General features: G+C 42.2%; 1 protein-coding gene across 1 annotated transcript in view; it reads left to right on the forward strand.

Moving 5' to 3' along the window:
• Window positions 1-25,781, forward strand: part of LOC147679750 (uncharacterized) — a 427,474-nt gene that overhangs the window by 1,794 nt on the left and 399,899 nt on the right. The window contains exons 2-3 of the mRNA XM_086942472.1: window positions 14,687-14,796; window positions 19,638-19,716. Of these exons, the coding sequence (XP_086798598.1) occupies window positions 14,687-14,796; window positions 19,638-19,716 (189 nt within the window). The remainder of the gene's footprint in view (window positions 1-14,686; window positions 14,797-19,637; window positions 19,717-25,781) is intronic.

A 25,781-nucleotide genomic window follows, 5' to 3' on the forward strand; every position in this document is an offset into this window, starting at 1 on the left:
TTTTAACACAACATTAACTTAGGTGACACAATGTTAGACTCAACACAGATCTACATCCCTAGAAAACCTTGGATTTGTGATTGATAGTGAGAGCCCCTTTTCACTGTCTCTAGCCTCATTATCCAGAGAGCATCTGCTCTTCTTAACATAAGCTCCTTGTTTCCACCTCTATCATCTACTAGTATTTGTTGTATCCCATGAAATGTGAAAGAAAATTGAGCTTCTCTCCCCAAACATCTTTCTTGATGTAGGGCTATGGGATACCTGAAATCTTTGTTAAATTGCCCTAAATTGTTAATTTATCCTGTCTTTTAATGGCCCAAAGGTGCTACATACACTTTACTACATGCACAGTGTAACATATTCACAATACATTTAGTATTGTATTTCAAGAATTTAACCATTTTATATTCATAGTTTGTATTATATTGAATGACCTTGATGCAATCGGCCAAATATTTACACACACTACAACCCCCACATTTGAAGAAATCCTTTTTATTCGTCGTAGTCAATTGCAGTTAGCAGTCAGGGTTTGAATACCTTGGGCTGATCAGGCCGTTGATGAACTTCTCCCTCTTCAATGTTAGTCTTGGTTGTGCAGTGACCCATTTACTAGTAAGTTCATCAACTTTCAATAAAGTTGAATGTTTCATTAACATTTTTCTAATTTTACTAATATTGCTCCCATGTGAGGTCACAAACATACAGACATTAGCATTAAAATTGTCCCTTTTCTTTTTCTTTTGGGGATTCAGGGTAGATTATCTGTCTAAAGTCTGGACTTTTCTATTTTCTGCATCTTTCAGTTTCCTGTCATACCCTTGAACTCTGAATCTGCTATTCATATTTTGTATTTTCTTAGCAAAAATTTGAACATTACTACTGTTTCTTCGTGCCAATATCTTCTACCCATAGGAAATGGCCTGAGATTTAGGGTGCAAACGTTTAGTATACAGGGTCGAATTACAGGAAGTCTCCTGCTGGAACATGCTATTAATTAACCTGTTCTTGTCTACATATATCTCCACATCTAAAAATGAATGTGGGTCTTGCTATAACTTAGTGTGAAGCTCATTTTAAACTCATTCTGGTTTAGGAAGGGAATACATTCATATGTTCTGCTTTGGTACCTATCTAAATTAGGAAAACATCATCAATGCAGCGTCAACCCATTTAGAACCGTGTGGTCCACAGACCATCTCACCCTCAGACAAGCCCGTAAAGAGGCAGGTATACAAGAAGGCAAATCTGGAACCCATCAAAGTCCTGTGTATCTGATAGTACCACTACCCCCTAAAAAGCAAGATATATTCCATAGAATATTAACTATTGTGTCCGAAATCATACCAGTATGCTTTAAGTAAATTTGCTGGACGTTTGTTCATTTAGTGCATGAATTCCCCACTTACCGGTAATGTTTGTTCCACATGTTAGAAATGGAATATATATGGACAACTAAGGAGCATGAACATTTCTCACCTCTTGCTTTCAGAATTACTTTCTTGTCCCAAAAGTAATCTTTGCTGATAAATATTACCTGTAACATTCCCACACAAAATAAAATTGTAAATTATAGATGTTAATGCATGGCTCTCATTTACAGCCTTTATTGGTTCCAGCAGTTTCTAAATCCGATAACTCGCCGCTATGACATAGCAAAAGTTCATAACAAAACTCATTACTCACTGTTGCTGCGTCATAAAATACTTTCAGCCCAGTCTGACAGGACTCTCTGACAGCCTGTCAGTGCACTGCCGCTTGTCTGCCTTGACCGAAAGCAGCAAGGACGGCTACAGGGCGATAGGAAAACTCGGAAGGTGGTAGAGCCTGGTTAAGGGTGACAGGTTAAGGTATTTATTTTTCACATTTGGGTCAGGGAGGTGAGGCCATTTTGTGTATGGCTCCTCATTACTCGTCTGCCCCTGCATAGCAATTAAAAGCAGGGGAAGATCTATTAGGAAACCAAACATAGCTTAAAATGATCAGATAGGCAAAGGTGAATTATCAGTATGTTTTTCACCCCAGGGTTCGGAATGACTGTGTATACAGTTCTAGCTTCATTGTTTTTATCAATTTGATGTCACTCAGTAAAAAACATCACCATAATTCACTGTCACCTATCTATAATTTGATATATTATCTGTATACATAATATTCCTAAACTAGGAAGTCACAAAATTAACTGTAAAATATAATCTTCTTGCAGGGAAATAGAGGTTATCAAAAACTATATATATATATATATATATATATATCTGTGTGTCTATATCCATACTAATATAATAAAGAGAGAGCCCAAACCTTTCAGGCGGGTAATCTCACAAACCACAGCACCAATCACAACACCCAATACAGCGTTGGAAAGGGCAGTTGCAGCAGAAGGACATAGGCTATGCAGACGCCCACCATATACATTTAAAAGGTAAAAGAACCGTGCCAGCAAAGTAGTCCCTTGTGGGCGTGTCTGCGTTGTGCTGTGGGCATGTGCTGGGGCGTGCCAAACGCTGGGGGCGTGTGGTATGTTCCGCACTTCATGCCATGTCTCATATCGTGTGCTGTGGGCGTATGCTGGGGTGTGGGCGTGTGCGGGGCGCGGGATTACGGAAAAACAAGCGAGCGTTGTGCCCAATATGTCATTGCTCCCCTTTACATCCTAAAAACGAATTCCACCCTGCTCCCTTTAAATACCCCTGCTCCCCATAATCATAACCCACCCTTACTCCTTAAAATACCGCAACACCCTTAAACACTAACCCATCTTAACCCGATAAATATACCCTGTACCCCAAAACCAAACCTATCCCTAAACCCTAAAAATACCCCTGTACCCTAAAACCTAGCCCTGAACCCTATAAATACCCATGTAACTCAAAACCTAAACCTACCCTTGAACCCTAAAAATACCCCTGTACCCCAAAACCCAAACCTACCCCTGAACCCTAAAATACCCCTGTACCCCAAACCCAAACCTAGCTCTGAACCCTTAAAATACCACTGTACCCCAAAACCCAAACCTACCCCATCACCCTAAAAATACCCCAGCAAACCAAAACCCAAAGCTAGTCCTGAACCCTAAAAATACCCCTGTACCTCAAAACCCAAACCTAGCCCTGAACCTTTAAAATACCCCTGTACCCCAAAACCCAAACCTACCCCTGAACCCTAAAAATACCCCTATACCCCAAAACCCAAACCTAGCCCTGAACCCTAAAAATACCCCTGTACCTCAAAACCCATACCTATCCCTAAACCCTAAAACTACCCCTATACCCCATAACTCAAAACTATATCTGAACCCTTAAAATACCCAAACACCCCAAAACATATACCTCAGTACCCTAAAACATATACCCCTATACCCATACTTACCTTATCCAAATATTTAAAAAAAAATGTTTTACCAATCATGCATTTGCAACGAATTTTGTTGTAAATGTATGCGTGGTAAAAGCATATAAAATGTAATGCCATGCGTTATAATGGCATTGCAGAGTCATGGTACTTTCGTAATGAAAGTATGCCGAGTGATGGTATGCGGAAAGAAAGTTGTGGAATAATGGGTGTTTACCCTCCCCCAGTAAGTACATTGGTGGCACGGCGGCCCACATCTCCAGCAACATACTCATATTTTTTCACCAACCTTTTGAAAAATGCACAAGTCTCTCTCATTGATGGCCAGCACAGACATACACTTTTAGACACACCTCCCGCCACAAGTTCTAGAATTGCGAACTTTAGAGCTGTGGAGCTACGTTCGAATCTCGGCATCAGCTCAACATCCTGTGATTCCAGGCAAATTGCGTTGTCTCCCCGTGCCTACCACAAATGAATGTGTTCTTCTATAATGTAAATTGTGCTCATGCCATGTTGTCGAGTTCGCGCTATATAATATTGCAAGGAAAAATAAAGTAGGGAAACTCGAGTTCACACACTACTGCTAGTACATAAATAAGCCTCAAGCACGGACGTTTTCGATTGTTGCTGGTCACCCGGCCTATTCTTGTTATCGTTTCCTACGTTAATCACACCCAGATGACTTTGGCGGCACTATATTTATTTGTGTACCTAATCTCTTTTTGCTAGTGGAATATGATCGAACATATATAAAATTCTGAGCACTGAAGAAGTCTTGACAGAGACAAAACGCGTTGGCTAAAAGAATAATTTTGATAATTGGATTTTAAATGTCTGAATATATTTATTAATAAACAACAACTGTTTCGACAATAAGAAATATCTGGACCTGCTTTTTCTACTACTCATCACGGATATTTGATGCTTTAATAAACTGCAATGAGATTTCTAATTGATGGGTGCTAATTCTAAATCTTGTTATATATATATATATATATATATATATATATATATATATATATATATATATATATATATATATATATATATATATATATATATATATATATATATATATATATATATATATATATATATACATATATATATATATATATATCCATCACAAGCGCAGGAACCCTTTTGGGAGCGACCACACACAAACTCACTTTTGAACTCTTTTTATTCAGGTACTTGCCAGCAAGTTTTCAATGGTGCAGTTTCTTAGAAAATAAAGCCAGCCAAATGCATTTCGAGAGCGGAGGCTCTCTTCGTCAGTGGCACAGTCAATTCAGCAGCTGAAGCATTCTCCTCAAGTAGTTTGTCCCCGCCTCCTGGGCGTTAAGCATACAGCGGCGTTTCTGGGATTTGAAGTCCTTTAATACAGGTGAGGTATGTTTCAGTAAAATAGATGCAAAGTATTCACAGTAAAAGGCACTGCTGCATTGTCAGCCTGCTCCGCTTTTAAGTAGCTGAAAGAGTGTTCAAGGAGCACCCCTGCAGTGCCCCAAGACGTTCGTGTCCAAAAGCTCCTCAGTACTGAAGAGCTGGCTCCGCTTTCGCAGCAGGTCACTCCCACGACCGGGCGGCCGTCATAAATCCATCACAAGCGCAGGAACCCTTTTGGGAGCGACCACACACAAACTCACTTTTGAACTCTTTTTATTCAGGTACTTGCCAGCAAGTTTTCAATGGTGCAGTTTCTTAGAAAATAAAGCTGGAGGCTCTTCAAAGTGGGGTAAAACTGATTTTGGATGTTGTAACGGCCGGTCCCGGTCGTGAGGAGCCCCACCACGCAGCAAGTGTGGTCATGCTGCAGCTAATGCAGAGCAGCGTGATGTTGGCAGAAAGGTCGTGTTGCAGGAGGGCATTCACAGCGCAGGAGAAAGGATGGCAATTTCCTGGCCCACTGTGGTTCAATTTTTTAAGAAATTAGACACTGTGCGAGCAGCGCACTGCAGCGTGATGAAACTGGACTCCATGCACCAGCAAGCACTGGGGTGCTGACGCTTATCATGGCAGGTGCAAGTGATTAAAAGGAACATTCATGCTCGGCGCAGAGTCAAATAAGCCTCTGAGGAAGTGCTCCACGAGCACGAAACGCGTCAGGCTTTCACTTTTAAACAGGACTTCTGTTTTTCTTCCCAGCGCTGTAAACCTGCAATAAAAACGAAGATGTAACCTTACCTGTCTGGAGGCTCTTCAAAGTGGGGTAAAACTGATTTTGGATGTTGTAACGGCCGGTCCCGGTCATGAGGAGCCCCACCACGCAGCAAGTGTGGTCATGCTGCAGCTAATGCAGAGCAGCGTGATGTTGGCAGAAAGGTCGTGTTGCAGGAGGGCATTCACAGCGCAGGAGAAAGGATGGCAATTTCCTGGCCCACTGTGGTTCAATTTTTTAAGAAATTAGACACTGTGCGAGCAGCGCACTGCAGCGTGATGAAACTGGACTCCATGCACCAGCAAGCACTGGGGTGCTGACGCTTATCATGGCAGGTGCAAGTGATTAAAAGGAACATTCATGCTCGGCGCAGAGTCAAATAAGCCTCTGAGGAAGTGCTCCACGAGCACGAAACGCGTCAGGCTTTCACTTTTAAACAGGACTTCTGTTTTTCTTCCCAGCGCTGTAAACCTGCAATAAAAACGAAGATGTAACCTTACCTGTCTGGAGGCTCTTCAAAGTGGGGTAAAACTGATTTTGGATGTTGTAACGGCCGGTCCCGGTCATGAGGAGCCCCACCACGCAGCAAGTGTGGTCATGCTGCAGCTAATGCAGAGCAGCGTGATGTTGGCAGAAAGGTCGTGTTGCAGGAGGGCATTCACAGCGCAGGAGAAAGGATGGCAATTTCCTGGCCCACTGTGGTTCAATTTTTTAAGAAATTAGACACTGTGCGAGCAGCGCACTGCAGCGTGATGAAACTGGACTCCATGCACCAGCAAGCACTGGGGTGCTGACGCTTATCATGGCAGGTGCAAGTGATTAAAAGGAACATTCATGCTCGGCGCAGAGTCAAATAAGCCTCTGAGGAAGTGCTCCACGAGCACGAAACGCGTCAGGCTTTCACTTTTAAACAGGACTTCTGTTTTTCTTCCCAGCACTGTAAACCTGCAATAAAAACGAAGATGTAACCTTACCTGTCTGGAGGCTCTTCAAAGTGGGGTAAAACTGATTTTGGATGTTGTAACGGCCGGTCCCGGTCGTGAGGAGCCCCACCACGCAGCAAGTGTGGTCATGCTGCAGCTAATGCAGAGCAGCGTGATGTTGGCAGAAAGGTCGTGTTGCAGGAGGGCATTCACAGCGCAGGAGAAAGGATGGCAATTTCCTGGCCCACTGTGGTTCAATTTTTTAAGAAATTAGACACTGTGCGAGCAGCGCACTGCAGCGTGATGAAACTGGACTCCATGCACCAGCAAGCACTGGGGTGCTGACGCTTATCATGGCAGGTGCAAGTGATTAAAAGGAACATTCATGCTCGGCGCAGAGTCAAATAAGCCTCTGAGGAAGTGCTCCACGAGCACGAAACGCGTCAGGCTTTCACTTTTAAACAGGACTTCTGTTTTTCTTCCCAGCGCTGTAAACCTGCAATAAAAACGAAGATGTAACCTTACCTGTCTGGAGGCTCTTCAAAGTGGGGTAAAACTGATTTTGGATGTTGTAACGGCCGGTCCCGGTCGTGAGGAGCCCCACCACGCAGCAAGTGTGGTCATGCTGCAGCTAATGCAGAGCAGCGTGATGTTGGCAGAAAGGTCGTGTTGCAGGAGGGCATTCACAGCGCAGGAGAAAGGATGGCAATTTCCTGGCCCACTGTGGTTCAATTTTTTAAGAAATTAGACACTGTGCGAGCAGCGCACTGCAGCGTGATGAAACTGGACTCCATGCACCAGCAAGCACTGGGGTGCTGACGCTTATCATGGCAGGTGCAAGTGATTAAAAGGAACATTCATGCTCGGCGCAGAGTCAAATAAGCCTCTGAGGAAGTGCTCCACGAGCACGAAACGCGTCAGGCTTTCACTTTTAAACAGGACTTCTGTTTTTCTTCCCAGCGCTGTAAACCTGCAATAAAAACGAAGATGTAACCTTACCTGTCTGGAGGCTCTTCAAAGTGGGGTAAAACTGATTTTGGATGTTGTAACGGCCGGTCCCGGTCGTGAGGAGCCCCACCACGCAGCAAGTGTGGTCATGCTGCAGCTAATGCAGAGCAGCGTGATGTTGGCAGAAAGGTCGTGTTGCAGGAGGGCATTCACAGCGCAGGAGAAAGGATGGCAATTTCCTGGCCCACTGTGGTTCAATTTTTTAAGAAATTAGACACTGTGCGAGCAGCGCACTGCAGCGTGATGAAACTGGACTCCATGCACCAGCAAGCACTGGGGTGCTGACGCTTATCATGGCAGGTGCAAGTGATTAAAAGGAACATTCATGCTCGGCGCAGAGTCAAATAAGCCTCTGAGGAAGTGCTCCACGAGCACGAAACGCGTCAGGCTTTCACTTTTAAACAGGACTTCTGTTTTTCTTCCCAGCGCTGTAAACCTGCAATAAAAACGAAGATGTAACCTTACCTGTCTGGAGGCTCTTCAAAGTGGGGTAAAACTGATTTTGGATGTTGTAACGGCCGGTCCCGGTCGTGAGGAGCCCCACCACGCAGCAAGTGTGGTCATGCTGCAGCTAATGCAGAGCAGCGTGATGTTGGCAGAAAGGTCGTGTTGCAGGAGGGCATTCACAGCGCAGGAGAAAGGATGGCAATTTCCTGGCCCACTGTGGTTCAATTTTTTAAGAAATTAGACACTGTGCGAGCAGCGCACTGCAGCGTGATGAAACTGGACTCCATGCACCAGCAAGCACTGGGGTGCTGACGCTTATCATGGCAGGTGCAAGTGATTAAAAGGAACATTCATGCTCGGCACAGAGTCAAATAAGCCTCTGAGGAAGTGCTCCACGAGCACGAAACGCGTCAGGCTTTCACTTTTAAACAGGACTTCTGTTTTTCTTCCCAGCGCTGTAAACCTGCAATAAAAACGAAGATGTAACCTTACCTGTCTGGAGGCTCTTCAAAGTGGGGTAAAACTGATTTTGGATGTTGTAACGGCCGGTCCCGGTCGTGAGGAGCCCCACCACGCAGCAAGTGTGGTCATGCTGCAGCTAATGCAGAGCAGCGTGATGTTGGCAGGAAAGGTCGTGTTGCAGGAGGGCATTCACAGCGCAGGAGAAAGGATGGCAATTTCCTGGCCCACTGTGGTTCAATTTTTTAAGAAATTAGACACTGTGCGAGCAGCGCACTGCAGCGTGATGAAACTGGACTCCATGCACCAGCAAGCACTGTTGTGCTGACGCTTATCATGGCAGGTGCAAGTGATTAAAAGGAACATTCATGCTCGGCGCAGAGTCAAATAAGCCTCTGAGGAAGTGCTCCACGAGCACGAAACGCGTCAGGCTTTCACTTTTAAACAGGACTTCTGTTTTTCTTCCCAGCGCTGTAAACCTGCAATAAAAACGAAGATGTAACCTTACCTGTCTGGAGGCTCTTCAAAGTGGGGTAAAACTGATTTTGGATGTTGTAACGGCCGGTCCCGGTCGTGAGGAGCCCCACCACGCAGCAAGTGTGGTCATGCTGCAGCTAATGCAGAGCAGCGTGATGTTGGCAGAAAGGTCGTGTTGCAGGAGGGCATTCACAGCGCAGGAGAAAGGATGGCAATTTCCTGGCCCACTGTGGTTCAATTTTTTAAGAAATTAGACACTGTACGAGCAGCGCACTGCAGCGTGATGAAACTGGACTCCATGCACCAGCAAGCACTGGGGTGCTGACGCTTATCATGGCAGGTGCAAGTGATTAAAAGGAACATTCATGCTCGGCGCAGAGTCAAATAAGCCTCTGAGGAAGTGCTCCACGAGCACGAAACGCGTCAGGCTTTCACTTTTAAACAGGACTTCTGTTTTTCTTCCCAGCGCTGTAAACCTGCAATAAAAACGAAGATGTAACCTTACCTGTCTGGAGGCTCTTCAAAGTGGGGTAAAACTGATTTTGGATGTTGTAACGGCCGGTCCCGGTCGTGAGGAGCCCCACCACGCAGCAAGTGTGGTCATGCTGCAGCTAATGCAGAGCAGCGTGATGTTGGCAGAAAGGTTGTGTTGCAGGAGGGCATTCACAGCGCAGGAGAAAGGATGGCAATTTCCTGGCCCACTGTGGTTCAATTTTTTAAGAAATTAGACACTGTGCGAGCAGCGCACTGCAGCGTGATGAAACTGGACTCCATGCACCAGCAAGCACTGGGGTGCTGACGCTTATCATGGCAGGTGCAAGTGATTAAAAGGAACATTCATGCTCGGCGCAGAGTCAAATAAGCCTCTGAGGAAGTGATCCACGAGCACGAAACGCGTCAGGCTTTCACTTTTAAACAGGACTTCTGTTTTTCTTCCCAGCGCTGTAAACCTGCAATAAAAACGAAGATGTAACCTTACCTGTCTGGAGGCTCTTCAAAGTGGGGTAAAACTGATTTTGGATGTTGTAACGGCCGGTCCCGGTCGTGAGGAGCCCCACCACGCAGCAAGTGTGGTCATGCTGCAGCTAATGCAGAGCAGCGTGATGTTGGCAGAAAGGTCGTGTTGCAGGAGGGCATTCACAGCGCAGGAGAAAGGATGGCAATTTCCTGGCCCACTGTGGTTCAATTTTTTAAGAAATTAGACACTGTGCGAGCAGCGCACTGCAGCGTGATGAAACTGGACTCCATGCACCAGCAAGCACTGGGGTGCTGACGCTTATCATGGCAGGTGCAAGTGATTAAAAGGAACATTCATGCTCGGCGCAGAGTCAAATAAGCCTCTGAGGAAGTGCTCCACGAGCACGAAACGCGTCAGGCTTTCACTTTTAAACAGGACTTCTGTTTTTCTTCCCAGCGCTGTAAACCTGCAATAAAAACGAAGATGTAACCTTACCTGTCTGGAGGCTCTTCAAAGTGGGGTAAAACTGATTTTGGATGTTGTAACGGCCGGTCCCGGTCGTGAGGAGCCCCACCACGCAGCAAGTGTGGTCATGCTGCAGCTAATGCAGAGCAGCGTGATGTTGGCAGAAAGGTCGTGTTGCAGGAGGGCATTCACAGCGCAGGAGAAAGGATAGCAATTTCCTGGCCCACTGTGGTTCAATTTTTTAAGAAATTAGACACTGTGCGAGCAGCGCACTGCAGCGTGATGAAACTGGACTCCATGCACCAGCAAGCACTGGGGTGCTGACGCTTATCATGGCAGGTGCAAGTGATTAAAAGGAACATTCATGCTCGGCGCAGAGTCAAATAAGCCTCTGAGGAAGTGCTCCACGAGCACGAAACGCGTCAGGCTTTCACTTTTAAACAGGACTTCTGTTTTTCTTCCCAGCGCTGTAAACCTGCAATAAAAACGAAGATGTAACCTTACCTGTCTGGAGGCTCTTCAAAGTGGGGTAAAACTGATTTTGGATATATATATATATATATATATATATATATATATATATATATATATATATATATATATATATATATATATATATATATATATATATATATATATATATTATATTTTACCTACTGGTAGATAGGTATAGTTAGTAGATAGGTATAGTTAGGGCCTAGTTTCCATTTGAAAATCGTTTTTTTTACTTTCCTATATCTTTGGTTCCTTTTGACGAATCTATACAAATTATTCCCAAAAAGTATGCAGCTCATTCTAGTTAAGCATGGTCATTTTCAAGGTGATCAGTCAAGTGGGGGCCGAGAAAAAAGAGGGGGTGTCAAAAAAAGTGCTTTTCCTATGTTAATTCCCGTAGAGATTTTAGAACCGCCTACAGCCCGAAACCGCTGGATGGAATTTACACCACATTAGCAGAAAGGTAGCTTTTGGTCAAGAATGTGCCCTTATTATTTGGTGTAAATCCGTTCAGTAGTTTTGGAGATATTAAAGAAAATTCAAATTTGTATATCTATGTGCGCAAATAATTTGCTATTATTTTGCAATGAATCGCGAATGCGTGCGCCAACAAGAATGCCGCGATTGGCTGGCCGCAATCTGTGTAGAAAGTTGTGGCTGCCATTTTAAGTAACGGGACACGGTCCCCGGAGCTGAAAATAAATATGAAAAGTGGTATAGTGGATCAGGATACACATGCGTGCAGTATATGGTTGTTTCAGAGAACCCGTATGTGTAAAATACGTCAATATTTTTTTCCCCCATGTGTGGTATTCATGAATTGTTCGCAATGCTCAGCATGGCTCCCATGTAACGTTGTGATGAATTCGCGAATATCGCTGCAAATTAAAAAAAAAAAATCACTCTCACAGACCCACTCACGCACCTTCTCATAGATCTACTCAGAGATTCATGCACTCTTACAGATCCACTCATGCACTCACTCACAGACCCACTCAGACATTCGTGCACCCACTCGGAGATCCAGTCAGACACTCACGCACCCGCTCATAGACCCAGTCACAAACCCACTTGGAGACTCATGCACCCACTCACAGACCCACAGACCCACTCAGAGAATCATGCACCAACTCAGACATTCATGCACCTACTCACAGACCCACTAAGAGACTCATGAACACAGTCACAGACCCACTCGGACACTAAAGCCCCCACTCACAGATCGACTCAAAGACTCATGCACCCAGTCAGACTCACTCCGACACTCACACACCCACGCACCCAGTCACACACACACTCACAGGTCTTCTCAGACATTAAACCACCTGCTCAGAGATTCAGCCAGACATTCACGCACCCACTCAGAGACTGATAACACCCACTCACAGACCCACTCAGAGACTCATGCACCCACTCACAGACCCAATCAGAGACTCATGCACCCACTGACATACCCACTCAGACATTCATGTACCCACTGACAGACCCACTCAGACATTCATGCACCCACTTAGAGACCCACTCAGACTCATGCACTCACTCACAGACCAACTCATAGACTCATGCACTCACTCACAGATCCATTCAGACTCTCGCACCCACTCAGAAATTCTCACACCCACTCACAGACCCATTTATAGACTTGCACACCCACTCAGACTTATGTGCATACTCACAAACCCACTTAGACACTTACTTACCCATTCACAGACCCACTGAGAGAGACACACACCCACTGAGACACTTTTATACCCACTCACAGACCTATTCATACACTAACACACCCAGTCAGATGTACAGAGACACTTATATAGTTGTGAATTTTAAATGTGTTAATGTCTATTGAATGTCTGCTTTTGTTTTGTGTATTCACGACATAGTCTCGAATTTGGGGGGAAAAAGGTATTTAAAAAGAAAATGAATCAGTCTTTGGGAAATAGGGTGGCTCTGAGAAGAGCCTTTGGAAGAGATGCAGTGTTTCAAGCTGTTGAGGAATACCCTGTTGCCTTTCTCTGTGAAGTAAACTCCATCACTTCTATATATACCCTCAATGTCAAAGCTCAAGTTGTTGTGGATAGAGCCCATGTTATGGTCTCTGAGGAGTGCAGAAACAGTTTTATTGACCGGTTTCCTCGATTTGTCTCTCTGTGGACAGAACTACTTTGACCACTATTATTTTTGCCCTTTGCATATGATAGAGAATACCAAGGCAATCTGAGGGAAAAGTACCAATAATTTAGCAATAATAATAACAGACATCCCCCACAATGGGGGGGTCCGATCTGTCGCTCCTGTGTTAAACACCCTGGTTAACATTGGTTCCCACAAATCAACAGCAGCTTTATAAATATCCACTGGGACCCCATCTGGACCCGGGGTTTTGCCCCTTGCGCCTCCCTTCAGTGCCAGGAGTACTTCTTCAATCGTAATGTTCAGTAGTGTGGGGGGCAATAACTTTGTATCTCGCTCTGTATACACCCACTTCCTCATCAGATGGGTTAAAGTTGTCTGTAAAATATGCTACCCAGGCATCACACATAACGTGGGATAACATTTTAGGGAAGGAGTCCCTCTTTAAAAAGGATGAATTGACTGTTTCCCAGAAAAGTTTGTCTGCAGTATCCACAGCTATGGACAGCTGGTCCGATGCTGCCTCTTGTAGCTCTTTTTTTCTGGCACAAAGGGCCTTTTTATAATTAAGCCAAAAGGACTTAATCAGAATGTTATCTTGAGGTTGGCAGTGTAGAGACTGTTTCAGTTGGTGGGAAGCTGAAGTACATACATGGTCAAATCAACCTCTGCTTTGACCGTGTCTGACATACTCACTCACCCATGCAGCCTCTCACTGAGCTCACTCACCCATATAGCCACTTACACAGTCGCTCACAGACCCAAGCTTCCACTCACAGACCCATACTGCCACTCACAGACCCATACTGCCACTCACAGACCCATACAACCACTCACATACCCATACAACCAGTAACATACCCACACAACCACTAACATACTTACTCACAGAACCACTCACTCACCCATACAATGCACTGGAAGAAAGAACATAGAAAGTAATAGGTGAAATACAGCATTTGTATGGGTAAAATGCCTTCTGCACTGTGAGATGTATTTATGTCTTGTTAGAATTAAATGTAATCCTGAAAAGATGCTTTTTATTTGAAATAAGAATGAGGATGCACTCAAATTGTGTTATGATGAAAAATCGATTTCAATTTGATGTGAGATATTAGCGATCCTTGTATATTGGTATGCAAGTGTGGCATGTATGTATGTGTATGTTTTTAGTGGGGAATGTTTGATACCGAAATTAACTTGATATAAAAGGAATATGTGTGCAAAGAAAAGAATATATCATGTTATATCTTATCTGCCCTTTTTCAGTCAGTCAGTCAAAAAGCTTTTATTATCGGTTAAAAACCATAAAAAGACATATTTACACATATACAAGTAAAATAGAAAAATTTACAATGCTAAAAGTCCTCAAGGGACACTAAGTCATACAAATGTTAAGAAGGGTAAAAATAGAACAGATGTCGTTGGCTCAATATACAATGCAATGAGACTCACGGTGGGACACCCCGAACAGATTATTAATGAAAAGGCTCCCCACAACAGTCAACATACAATCCCAGGGGCAGTAGTCAATGATTTTGCATTTTTTAATATTGCACACCTGGAGTACCACATAGACAAGAGGAATCTTGCTGTTGCGAACACTGTCAAAGCTGTGGTATCAACTTTGAGAATTCTAAAAACCTCCCTATAGTCCCTTAAGCCCCTGGTCTGGGGATATCCTAAAGTATATATGTTGTGGAATAAGGGACAGGGGATCATATCAAAGATACTCTGATTACTGACTATCTCGTCCCCTTTTTTGGAAGTAATCAATCTGATATGTTTATGTTGCATTCTTTTCAGGTCTAGGGGCAGAACCGCTGCCTACCCATTCACAGATACCTGGTCAGTGGCCAAAGGATCACTGCGATTTCTTGTTGGATGCCATTGATGCCGAACTTGACCAAATGCAGGTAATACATGGCAATCAGAAGGACTGTGGCCTATCAGTTTTAACTGGACTGTTCTATGAGGGTAGACCCATGACTGGTGTGCACAAAACTGTTTACTGTCTGTAGTTGCACTCCTCTTTCTCAAGTTTTTTTTCTATATTTCAATTTCCCTTAACGTGTCTGCAAGGGGGCTACTTGCTAAACTGGTCTTTGGGGTTTAAGCAGAACTTCACATTCCTGTTTCTAGGGTATAAGTAGTGAGAATAAGTTACACAGAGCAAGAACGGGTGCACCAGACTTCTCTTATGCATCTTTGGGGTTTCTCCCCAACGTAAACTTTGAAGAAAGGGATCTAAATTGTGCATTTTACAACACTATTGTCAAATAAACTAGAAGCCATAGGTTTACATGCAGTTTTGAAGGGTACTCATGAAATATTCCATTACTTTCATGGGGTGTCAAAGAAACGTGATTTTCACCCACCAAGACACTGTAATAAAATGGTATTAAAACCAAGCTAATTCCCTAAAATGTAGCTAAAAGCAATAGGTTTCAAATAAACTTGGTATACATTTCATATACGTTCCCTCATTTTTCAAAAGGTATATGGCTTTATTACTCGCTTCTACCTTCCACCACCTCTTAGTTGTGCCACATGTTCTAGCGTGGCAGGAACAGAACAGCATTTATAAAAAAAAACAATACCAGCAAACAAATATTGCATTCAAATTTTACTTACGAAGAATTTAGACATCTTTGCAGTGTAAAGATTATTCATTGAGTACTTAAAGGTCAATATTCTCCATGTTACCATGTGACCCCAAACTTGGAGGGGAGCATAGCTAACTACTAATAAAGATAGCCATCGTTTTCAATCCTCTATTGAAATGGGAGGACTAGGACCATGAGGATGCCCCTTGTGTGCACTTTGAGCTGCACAGAAGGCAAAGGCAGAAAACTGGCTGGTCACACCTTGCTTCCCCATCACTCGTCTATCTTTTCATTCAGAGAGGGTTCTGATATGCAGGAAACCAAGTAGTGTGCCGATATTGAGGGCGATATGAGGTCCACAAATTTCTGAAGTTCCAATGCATGGCATCAGATGTTATGAGGAAGCTGAGAGCCAATGTTAAGCTTTAAATAACACAGCAGTATACTTGCAACTTTCAAAATGCTGCTAATCCACACATTACAACATCTTCAGGGATTCTGAGAAGGCAAGGGTTCTGTACAACTCAATACAACAGACAGATGTGAGTGAGAAAAGTCTTTCTGACATCATAAAATTTGCATTTCTTATGTTTCTTTATGGGCTCCACCTTGATTAACTATAGTCTGCATAATATGATGGAATACGTTTAATTTGACTGGACTGTTTGTTTCATATGCCACAATTAAGAAAAAGTGCTCCCATAAATGTGCGTTCACTTTTTAAGTACTTTTGTTTTTCCTGAAAATTATGAGTTGCACTTCTGTACACCTCTTGTATTGCACCACATTTGTAAAGACAGTTGAGTTCATATATGCTTTCATATATGCTTCTCTGAAATTTTATATTGTTGGGTTGTAAACCTGCTAAAACAAATATAAATAGCACTAGTTTAATCTTTGTGTTTGTGAGTGTCTGAGAGTTGCTTAAGATTAATAATTACGGAATCGATAGCTCTAGTGTGACACACAGATTAAAGATTTTATTGATTAGAATACACAGACAGCCGTGAGGAAAGAAAATTCACATAAGGTCAAAATGTTTGATATCACCCTAAACTAGACCATGCAGACTAATCACAGGTTAAATGTAGCTAAACTATATTGCTTTTTGCTTGGAAAATTTGCATTAGTCATTCTTTTTATAGCAGATAATGCCTACTTTTGACGAAGAACTCTTATCCATTAGTTGTTAGAAGGCATCCTCTGTGACTAGATTTTTTTTGGAGTCATTCCACCCTGATTGAAAATGGCAGCTAAAAACTCAAATAATTGACTCGCCGCTAAAATCTAGTGTAGTGACCATTGCATTATTGTGCGAGAAATGGAGCATAACCATGGTGGAGGAGTCTCTGACAATTCAAGTCATTAAATTTTTCTCACTAAATCCATAACACTGGCTGTAGGTTTACCATTCAGGAATCTAGTTAGCAAACTATATGTACTGCTTGCACTCAGTTTCAGAAGCTGGTGCCATGGTATTTGACCTTTAGTTGGTGTTAAATTCTGAGAATTAGGTCTCCACCTTTTTCCAAAGCTTTTGCCATGAGGGACTAGGAAGAACAGTCCTGGACCTCTAACCTAAACATAAGCCCACCGGCATGCATTGCATCTGAGTTTTACTCATGGCCAGGGGAAGCCTGTTGTCCTTTCACCTTTCCTCCATTTCAAGTGGATATTCACATGTTTATTATTGATAATCTACTTAGAAGAGCCAAGCAGAAATGTGACACAGATCTCACAATATTTTTTAGTAGACAGCAGTATAAACTTCAGGTGGGTTAGATTTTACAGACTCCGAGAGTAGGTTTCCTACTCAGATAAGAGACAATTTACTAGTTCAGACAGCAAACATATTCAAATGGGCATACTGCTATTTTATGCTGAGCCCTCAGATAGCAATAAAATCATTATCAATATAAGTAATGAACTGCCTTTTCAAGATCCATAGCAGCTCACTGGTACCAAGAAAATAACTTCATCAGTAAGTGTCCCCAACTCTGTGTGAATTATCATTCTGAAAAACATTAAATGTGTTAATCATTTTATACCCAAAAAATCAGCTTGAGAATTTCTGAAAAATGCATATCTTTATGGTCCCAAGTCACAGTTTTTCATTGTGAGAAAAAAACTGAATTCTTGCAAATAAAAACATTTAAATAACTTTTTTGCCCCAAAAAATAGCTTTTCATTTTTAGTAAATTCACAAGTTTGCTCTTCAAATTCCATATTATAATTTTTATCAGATACCATCTGGGTATCTGATAAAAATTATAATATGGAATTTGAAGAGCAAACTTGTGAATTTACTAAAAATGAAAGACTGTTTTTTGGGGCAAAAAAAGTTATTTAAATGTACACATAATGAATTGAATCTGCTTCATGTACCTATTTATCATAATCAGAATGCCTGGGATACCCATTGTGTGCTGCCACCAAATGCTAAAGATTGTCACTAAAATGCCAGATAGGTTAAAACCATTAGTGTGCAATATACGGCGGTGGTAGGTTATATAAGGGTTGAGTTATGCCACTGCTAAACCTGAAATGGACAAAATAATGCCAAATATTCCCTCAGCATGCCAAGGAGCATCATTTTATGATTCTATGTGTTAATTCCAGGATGATTTCACGTTGATTTTCAATTCAATTAAAAAAATTCTCAGGGATTTCAAATAAAAAAATCCTAAATAAATCTTTTTTTTTTTAATGAATTAAGGATGATACGTCTATACTAAATCGTTTCCATTACACATTATCATTTTTCACATTCGCTCGTAACACGAAATAATTGTGTATTCATTTAATATTTTTTGCATTTTTGTTTTACACTGTACTCCTCTAACATCATTCCCTTAAATAAGACTTCTCCTTTTAAAGTTAATACTTCCTATTTGAGATAGATCATCCTTTGTTACCATTTCCCTTTAGTACTCACTTATAGTTATGTATTTTAATATTTGTTAAATTTCCTTTACACCTTAGTAGCCTCTTAGATTTTTTGTTAAAATGTTTTTGTAGTCTGATTAATTTATCCTTCGATTTTTGTATTCCAAGGTAATTAAACCAAAGATCAAGATTTGTCACCCACTTTATGTGTAGCATTCCCGCAATATTCAAAAAGGTCCATGTTATGTCAGGTTCCCGTTAGTGCATGGTGAGACCACAATGAAGCCACGGCCTTCATAATGCCTAAAATGTCCATAGTTTTACAGATGACTATGGTGGGTGCCACCAAATGCAAGGAGGTTGCTCCTACCAGATGCCAGAGATGGCTGCTTCAAGTAGGCAGAAGGATTACAGTCTACAGTTATTACAGTGAAGTAGTCACCAAATGCTAGAAGTTAGCAAAATTAGCATACGCACATATGCACCTTTGTACACATGGACAGGCGTAAATATGTTCAAGGACAGGCATACATACTTGCACATATACTAAATAGAAGGCACAAATTCATAATGTATTTGACCTCTTCCCTGCATGCCATGCACACTTCCCTAGATCCCTTTCTCCATCATCCAATCTCCCCATCTATATGTACAGAATGGAGCCTCCTTCTCCTCCCTATCAGCGATCCTGGAAGAACAGCTGCACGGGCATTGTCTTCCTCCCTGACATCAGCAGGTCGCATGCATACATGCCAGTATGACTGAAAACATGGTGTCTAAAAAGGATGATCAATTATCATGCAGCTTCTAGCGAACTACATGGTAATTGATTGAGTTGCAAGGTCTGCCCCCCAACTCACACTTCATGCGTAAGCATGGGGAATTCAAAATTGCATCACTGACTGGTGAGAGAGGATGTGCAGAACATTGTTACACGACTAAGTAGTCTGGTGTCTGTTCTACACAGAAGTGGGTAGTAGTCCCTCCAGAAGCTCCAAGTGTTACACAGAGGAACAATGGGGCTGGAAGCAGTTTGTGTCCTGTCACAATTCTAAGGGTGGTACTGTGGTCTTCAGCTGTCCACTTCACATGTAAGTCTTCTGTTGTTCACCCAAATTCATATGAAAACCCCTCCTGTACTTACATTCGCTAAAACAACAAATCTATCTTATCCCTATGGAGGCATAGCTTTTGCATCTTCTGTATTTGCCTCATAAATGCCCTTTATAGTAAAAGCTCTGTTTTCTCAATATCTTACTTTGCAGTCTCACAACCATGTTTCCAGGGTTCCTGGTAGGGTTACAGAAGGTTTTGACTCGTGTGGTGCAGATTCTCACATGACTGGTAAGGCGCAAATCTAGATTTTTCTCTTTATTATGTAGATGCTTTTTGTCACTGCTACTGTTATTCTGAAAGCTTGATTGATAACTCTGTCTTGCATATTCCTTAAAAGAACCTTCTTCACTGATGTTAGTCTGGATTTGAAAATCTTTCTACAGCTATTGTGGATTACTGACGCTAGGTAGCACTGTAAGTTGTCAGGTGCGGATCTTCATGGTATCACAAGAAGTGTGTTTGTGGGCCCATAAAAACATCACAGGTACCAGTGACATTTTTTCTGTACCTGTACAACGACTTGGTCTGAAGTTACCCAGTTTGTAGGTTTTTAAACAATATCTTTTTTTGTATTTTTCCTTCTGTCTTTTTTATGAGGACCTATCATATGACATCTTAAATAATGAAGTTTCAAGGTGTGCTAAATTTTGCTGGCCAATGTCTGGCAGCACCCTCAATCATACTATCTGTGGTGCATTGGAAAGTCTCATGATGTTTCATTCCTTGACTTGTACTCCCATATGGCCCCCAAGGCTATCAGAGAGAGTGAGACTAAATTGATTCTAGCCTTTCTGAATGGATGTTTTACTACCCCCGAGATACTCATCTTTCCAGATGTGATATGGCGCCTGGAAAGAAGGTTAATTTAAAGAATGAGTGGAAACTACTGCATCCATTAAAAATAATTTCTGTAAAGCAGGTAACTTGTTCTTTTATAACTGGAATGTTCAGATTTATTTTAAATAGCAGCCAGTGAGAACTGATCCTACGTAGTTGGGGTGCTAAACTGTGCATATTTTATTGCACCCAAAGTCAATATTGCAGAAGAATCTTTTTTTAAATGTATTTCCTCCTTGAGTTTTAGAAGAAAAACAGGCTAACCTATAAATGTAACGCATCACAGGGCACTACCATGTAAATTCACAGAGCATAATAACAAATATAAGTCCTAATTTCTATTAACAAAAAAAATGGATACCAATCAAACATTTTTGTGAGTGTTACAACTGCATCCTAATCTCACACAATGGAAACCTAGTAGGCATTAGGCATCTGGCTTATCATTATAGTCTTTTTCCAGCCAGAATTTACTATGCTTCTGGGAACAGCCCATAAGCTTATAAATCGAGATCTCAAAAATGCAACATCATGGAGGTGTTGATTTCCTTCAGCAGTGTTCAATGTCTAGCTTCCCCAGCCTTAGTTCTAATCTCAAGAGAGTATGCACGGCATTTGTGAAACTCTCATCTTCCAGTATGTTTAAAAAGGCTATCTTTGGATTGAGTTCAATTGGCCATTCCAACATAGCTGGGCTTGTATGGCCAATCCCTTCACAAATGGGCCCAAGGACTGGGCAGGCGCAGACCGAGTGAAGAAAATCTCCTACTGCAGTCCAACATCTCAAATAATCTGGCCACGGCCTCTCTGGTATACCCGTAGTCTTTCGGTGGGCAGGTAGATTCTATGCAGCGAATTAGACTGGATCAGGCAAAGCCTGTTCGTGATTGCTGCTTATCACGGGCCCTTAAGTGCAAACGTTCATTCTTCTTCTTTGAACAGGCCAATGTCTGCCTTGTTAAAAAGTATCAGGAAAGTTAATGATCAGCGTTCTGTATAGGCAGGAGACTTACCATAGAGGGGGAAGAGGAGACATGGCCAGTTTCGCCACATGTTTGTCTCTGAACCCAAATACAGATCCTAGAAGTGTGTCAACAGCAGCTGCCTAGTTTGCAATCTTCATCTACCTGACTTTAAATGCTCAGACAATATTAATGCAGGGGTTTATCAGCTTAATGTTGCCATTACTGAAGCCCTAGATAAAATAGTTTGTCTGCAAACCTCCTGACTAGACAAGCAAATGGTAGGAGCTAAATGGTATACTCCTGATTTACGTGAAAATAAACATCTGAGTAAATGTCTTGAACATCTCTGACTTCATTCTAAATCTGCACCAGATAACATAGCTTATAAATCTGCCCTAAACTCTTTCCACAAAATGGTTTGCTTGGCTCGCCATAATCTGTTTTCTTCGCTTATTGAGATGAAAAAACATTTCTCCATTGAAATCTTTTAAATTGTCTAGGAACTTATTTATCCATCTGACTGTGCTGACCACATCTCTCCCATCATTCTCTCTTTGTTCCACTCTGTCAATTTATTTTAAAGACAAAATTGAAGGAATGCATTCCAACTTCGCAACCTTAACCTTAACCTACAGTTGAACATTAACTATTGCCGTTGGACAAACCACACTGGATTGATCTCTATCATCTTTTGACACAATCACTATTTCTGATGTGGGAAAAGCTATGCAACATATTAGATTGGGTTCTCCTGAGGACCCTTGCCCTCACCACGTCATGCTTGAGGGATCTTTTTAACCTGTCTCTTCATTCTGTTGAAATTCCAGATTGCATGGAGGCATGCAAATATGCTTCCATTACTTAAAAAACCCTTCTGATATGTTGAAATTCTGCCCTATTTCCTTACACCCATACAGGTAAACTTGTTTGAAAGGCTGATCAACCTGCAGCTATCCTCTATTTGTAGGAATACAACTTCCTGGATCACTCCCAATCAGGATTCAGGTCTGCCTATAGCACCAAAACAGTTTCAGGTTTATGTTGGATGCTGCTTTCATCCTTCTCACCCTCTTGGCATCCTTTGTCTCTCATGCTATTACGATCAGAAGATTGCTTGCGATAGGCCTATTTTTCAAGGCCCCTAGATGTTTTGAGTCTTTTCTCTCGGGCAGATCTGAGCCAATCTATTTTTCTCTGTTTAAATCTAATAGTGTGCTGGTCCCCCATCTTTTTCTCCAGGGCTCATATGTCCCCTCCCTTGAAGCAATTGTGAAAGCAAGTGGTTTCAATGTTGTCTCTTATGCAGATGACACGCAATGGATAATATCTCTGTGTCTGAACATGTTGAAGAAACCAGATCAAGTTTATGGATTGCTTGACCAACATGGGCTCATGGATGAAGAACAATTGCCTTAAGTTGAAATGGGGTAAAAACACGATAATCCTATTTGACAAAGTTGATTCTATTTGGACTGATAATTGGAGTTCCAGCAAACCAGGCCTTTCAACTAAAGCAGCTAGAAATTTTAGCATTATTGATAATACTCTTCTTGATAGAACAGATCACTGCAGTGTATGGGGTATGTTAAGGGATCCTGGGCCTGTTGCCCAAAATCTTTTACTGGCTCCCAGCACAATGAGGAAGATCCTTATTCACATCTGCTCTATTATGACAATTCTGTCTATGTGGGAATGGCAGATTATCTTTCCGCTCACTTGTAAACAATCCAGAACACTACCTCTCACATGGTATGCAATAGTCACCCACGATCACCATCCTCTCTTACACTGAGGATACTTCATTGACTGAGAGTGCACAAATGTGATACCCTCAAGCGTCCCTGACATGTCCAAAATGCCCTCTACTCTTCAGGCTCCTTTTAACTTCACAGCACATTTTCATTTCACAGACCTACTAGGGCCTTAAGATTTGCTAACCAGGCCCTATTGCAAACTCTGTGTTTCCATTTTGCCAGAATGAGAGGTAGTTTGTGCCCTGTCACAAATCTCACTTTTTTCAAGGAGCTCCTCAAAACGTGGCTCTTTTAATTCCTTCACTGTGTAATATATTGATGGTTGCCCCATTTGTGCAAGGATACCCCTTCCAGGGTAAGTTGATGAATTACAAATCCCTTTACCATAACATGTAGAATGCGGATGTAAGTTACAAACTATGAGCCAAAGCCCATGTTATCTCGCAGCATAAAAAGAAAATCCCAAGTTATGCTGCCTAAAGTTTTTTCGAGATCGATAAATAGTAGTGCTAGGGGCTCATTCAACCTGTGGTCCAGTGAGAGCGTGATAAAGGCACAACACAGGTTGTGTCTAGTCACCCAGTGCGGCGTAAAGGCTTTTGGGTCAGGGTGGTCCAAGTTAGTTATTCCTGTGGCAAAGTAAACATGTTTGCCTCAATATCAGTAAGGAGACCGTCTGGTACAAATCTCACCTCTCTGGGGGGCAATCTGGTTTTAGGACATTCATGATGTTAGCCTCCTGTCATTCTGCTGTGGGACTCCCTTGTACTCTAGTGCACTCAAACACATCCAAGAGAAATGGATAGACATTTATAGAATTATGTTGGGAATCCATTAGTTCTAGTGGATTTTCCAGAGGATACCTGTTTAATGGCTTCTATGATCTCAAGTTTGGTTATGGGTTCATAAAGTTGTGTCATTTCTGTAGCTGACAATATCGGGATGGATAAGGATGCAGGATAGGCCAGAAGATCATCTAGTAGGGACAGGGTACTTTGCTTATATATTGATTTATTATATTGTGCACATTTGTTTGCTATTTCATCTGGTTGGGTGTGGAGAACCCTGTCTCGCCCATAATCTGGTGAGTATATCAAGACTACTTCTACCTACATGCCAAGAAAGGCTTCAATTTACCCATTTTATCTGCTTGGTCATATTGTGTACTTTGTGCTGCCAACGATGTCTTATTGACCATATTATTTCTAACCTGTTCATGGTAAAATTTTTCTTAAGTAAGTTTGTGTTGGCTATTTTCAGTTGTGTTTGATCTATATAGCTTTCTGTCTCAAAGAACTCTTCCTCCATGTAGTTGAGTGTATGTTGTTCTTTCTTTTTGTGCGATACTGAGTTAATGAACTTACCCTGTATTGCCACTTCATAAGCTTCCCTCAGCACAATAGGTGAGTCCAGCGTACCTGGTTGATTTAAAGTACTGTGCCGTCTCCTTCATGAAGGTGTCTTTAATTTCCAGTTTTTTAAGGCATGGCGGGCTCATTAACCATCTCTATGGTGCATCTGGAGGTTTGCCATAGAATTGAAGGTCAACCACATGCATTATCAGGTAGACCCCACGCGTGCAGGACTATAGACTTAATTTGATTTAGGTTGGCGACAGGGCCTTTTCCCATATTGTTTATTTGTTAACCCCTATGTGCCCCAGGACAAAAGGTGAAACTCCCTTCTCATGGGTGTTGTGGCGTCATTTGCCATTAAATTCCATCAACCTCATAAAGTCAGGCAGTAAATTTGATTGGGGAGAGGTCGCTGCAAGGGGCATACCCAATGTAGTCTGTTAAAGTCACTACCCACTATCATTTGTCCTTGCAGCACCTCCAGTAGACTGGATCAGAATTTGGACAGGAAGCTCTTTGATAATGGTGGTTGTGCATAACCTGAAGCATTTTCCTTCTACATTTTTCTTTGTTTGAGTCACTACGACCTGGAGGTGTTTGTCATTCTTGCCACCCCTCATGGCCCCCGCCTGAACCCGGAATGTGCTAATGTTGGAAAATCTATTCTCCCCTAGTAAGTTTATGTCCTGTAATAGGAGTTTATCAGTCCCATATCGTTTTGCTGTGCTGAGAAACGTCCGTTGTAGCCTTATTTAGGAGATCATTTACATTTCAAGAGACAAACCTCACTGAAGCTAGTGGTCGAATGTGTGAAGGGTCATCCACCATGAAATTCTAGGTTGTGTAAATATGTGCCTGTAAAAGCATACATTGGCCATGTGTGCTTGAACTGTATTGATCTATTGATCCATGAAATTCCCATCTCGCCCACCCCATACTTTGAGACTTGAAGCATCTATTGTGAAATGTTGGCAATAGTACCGATCAAGGTAGACAGGGAATTATAAAGTGTGGTAACTTCCTCCCCCGGATCCCCTGCCCCCAAGTTCCCCATCTTTCTCACACGCAACAAGAACAAATGAGACAACTAAACTAGGTACCGCTATGGGCAGGTCTGGGAGTTTTGGAATGAGTGTATGATCGGAATTCTGAGAGTGACTTTGGGGGAGGGGCGTCACACTGCTCTCCCTGGAACAAAGGGAGCCTCCAATTACCACTGCATCGATCCCAGACCTAAGGAGGTTCACCAAATTCCTCAAGTGTCATTCTTGTGTTACCTTCATCCACCCCTTTTGAGACTGCTCTGTCTACGCCAACGGGGCGTGGCTTCTGGTGAAAGTCTATAAAACACACAAAAGGGGATGGGAGGTTGCTTGTAATAA

Source organism: Lissotriton vulgaris, chromosome 11, assembly GCF_964263255.1.
Source record: "Lissotriton vulgaris chromosome 11, aLisVul1.2, whole genome shotgun sequence".
In the NCBI taxonomy this organism is placed as follows: Eukaryota; Metazoa; Chordata; class Amphibia; order Caudata; family Salamandridae; genus Lissotriton; species Lissotriton vulgaris.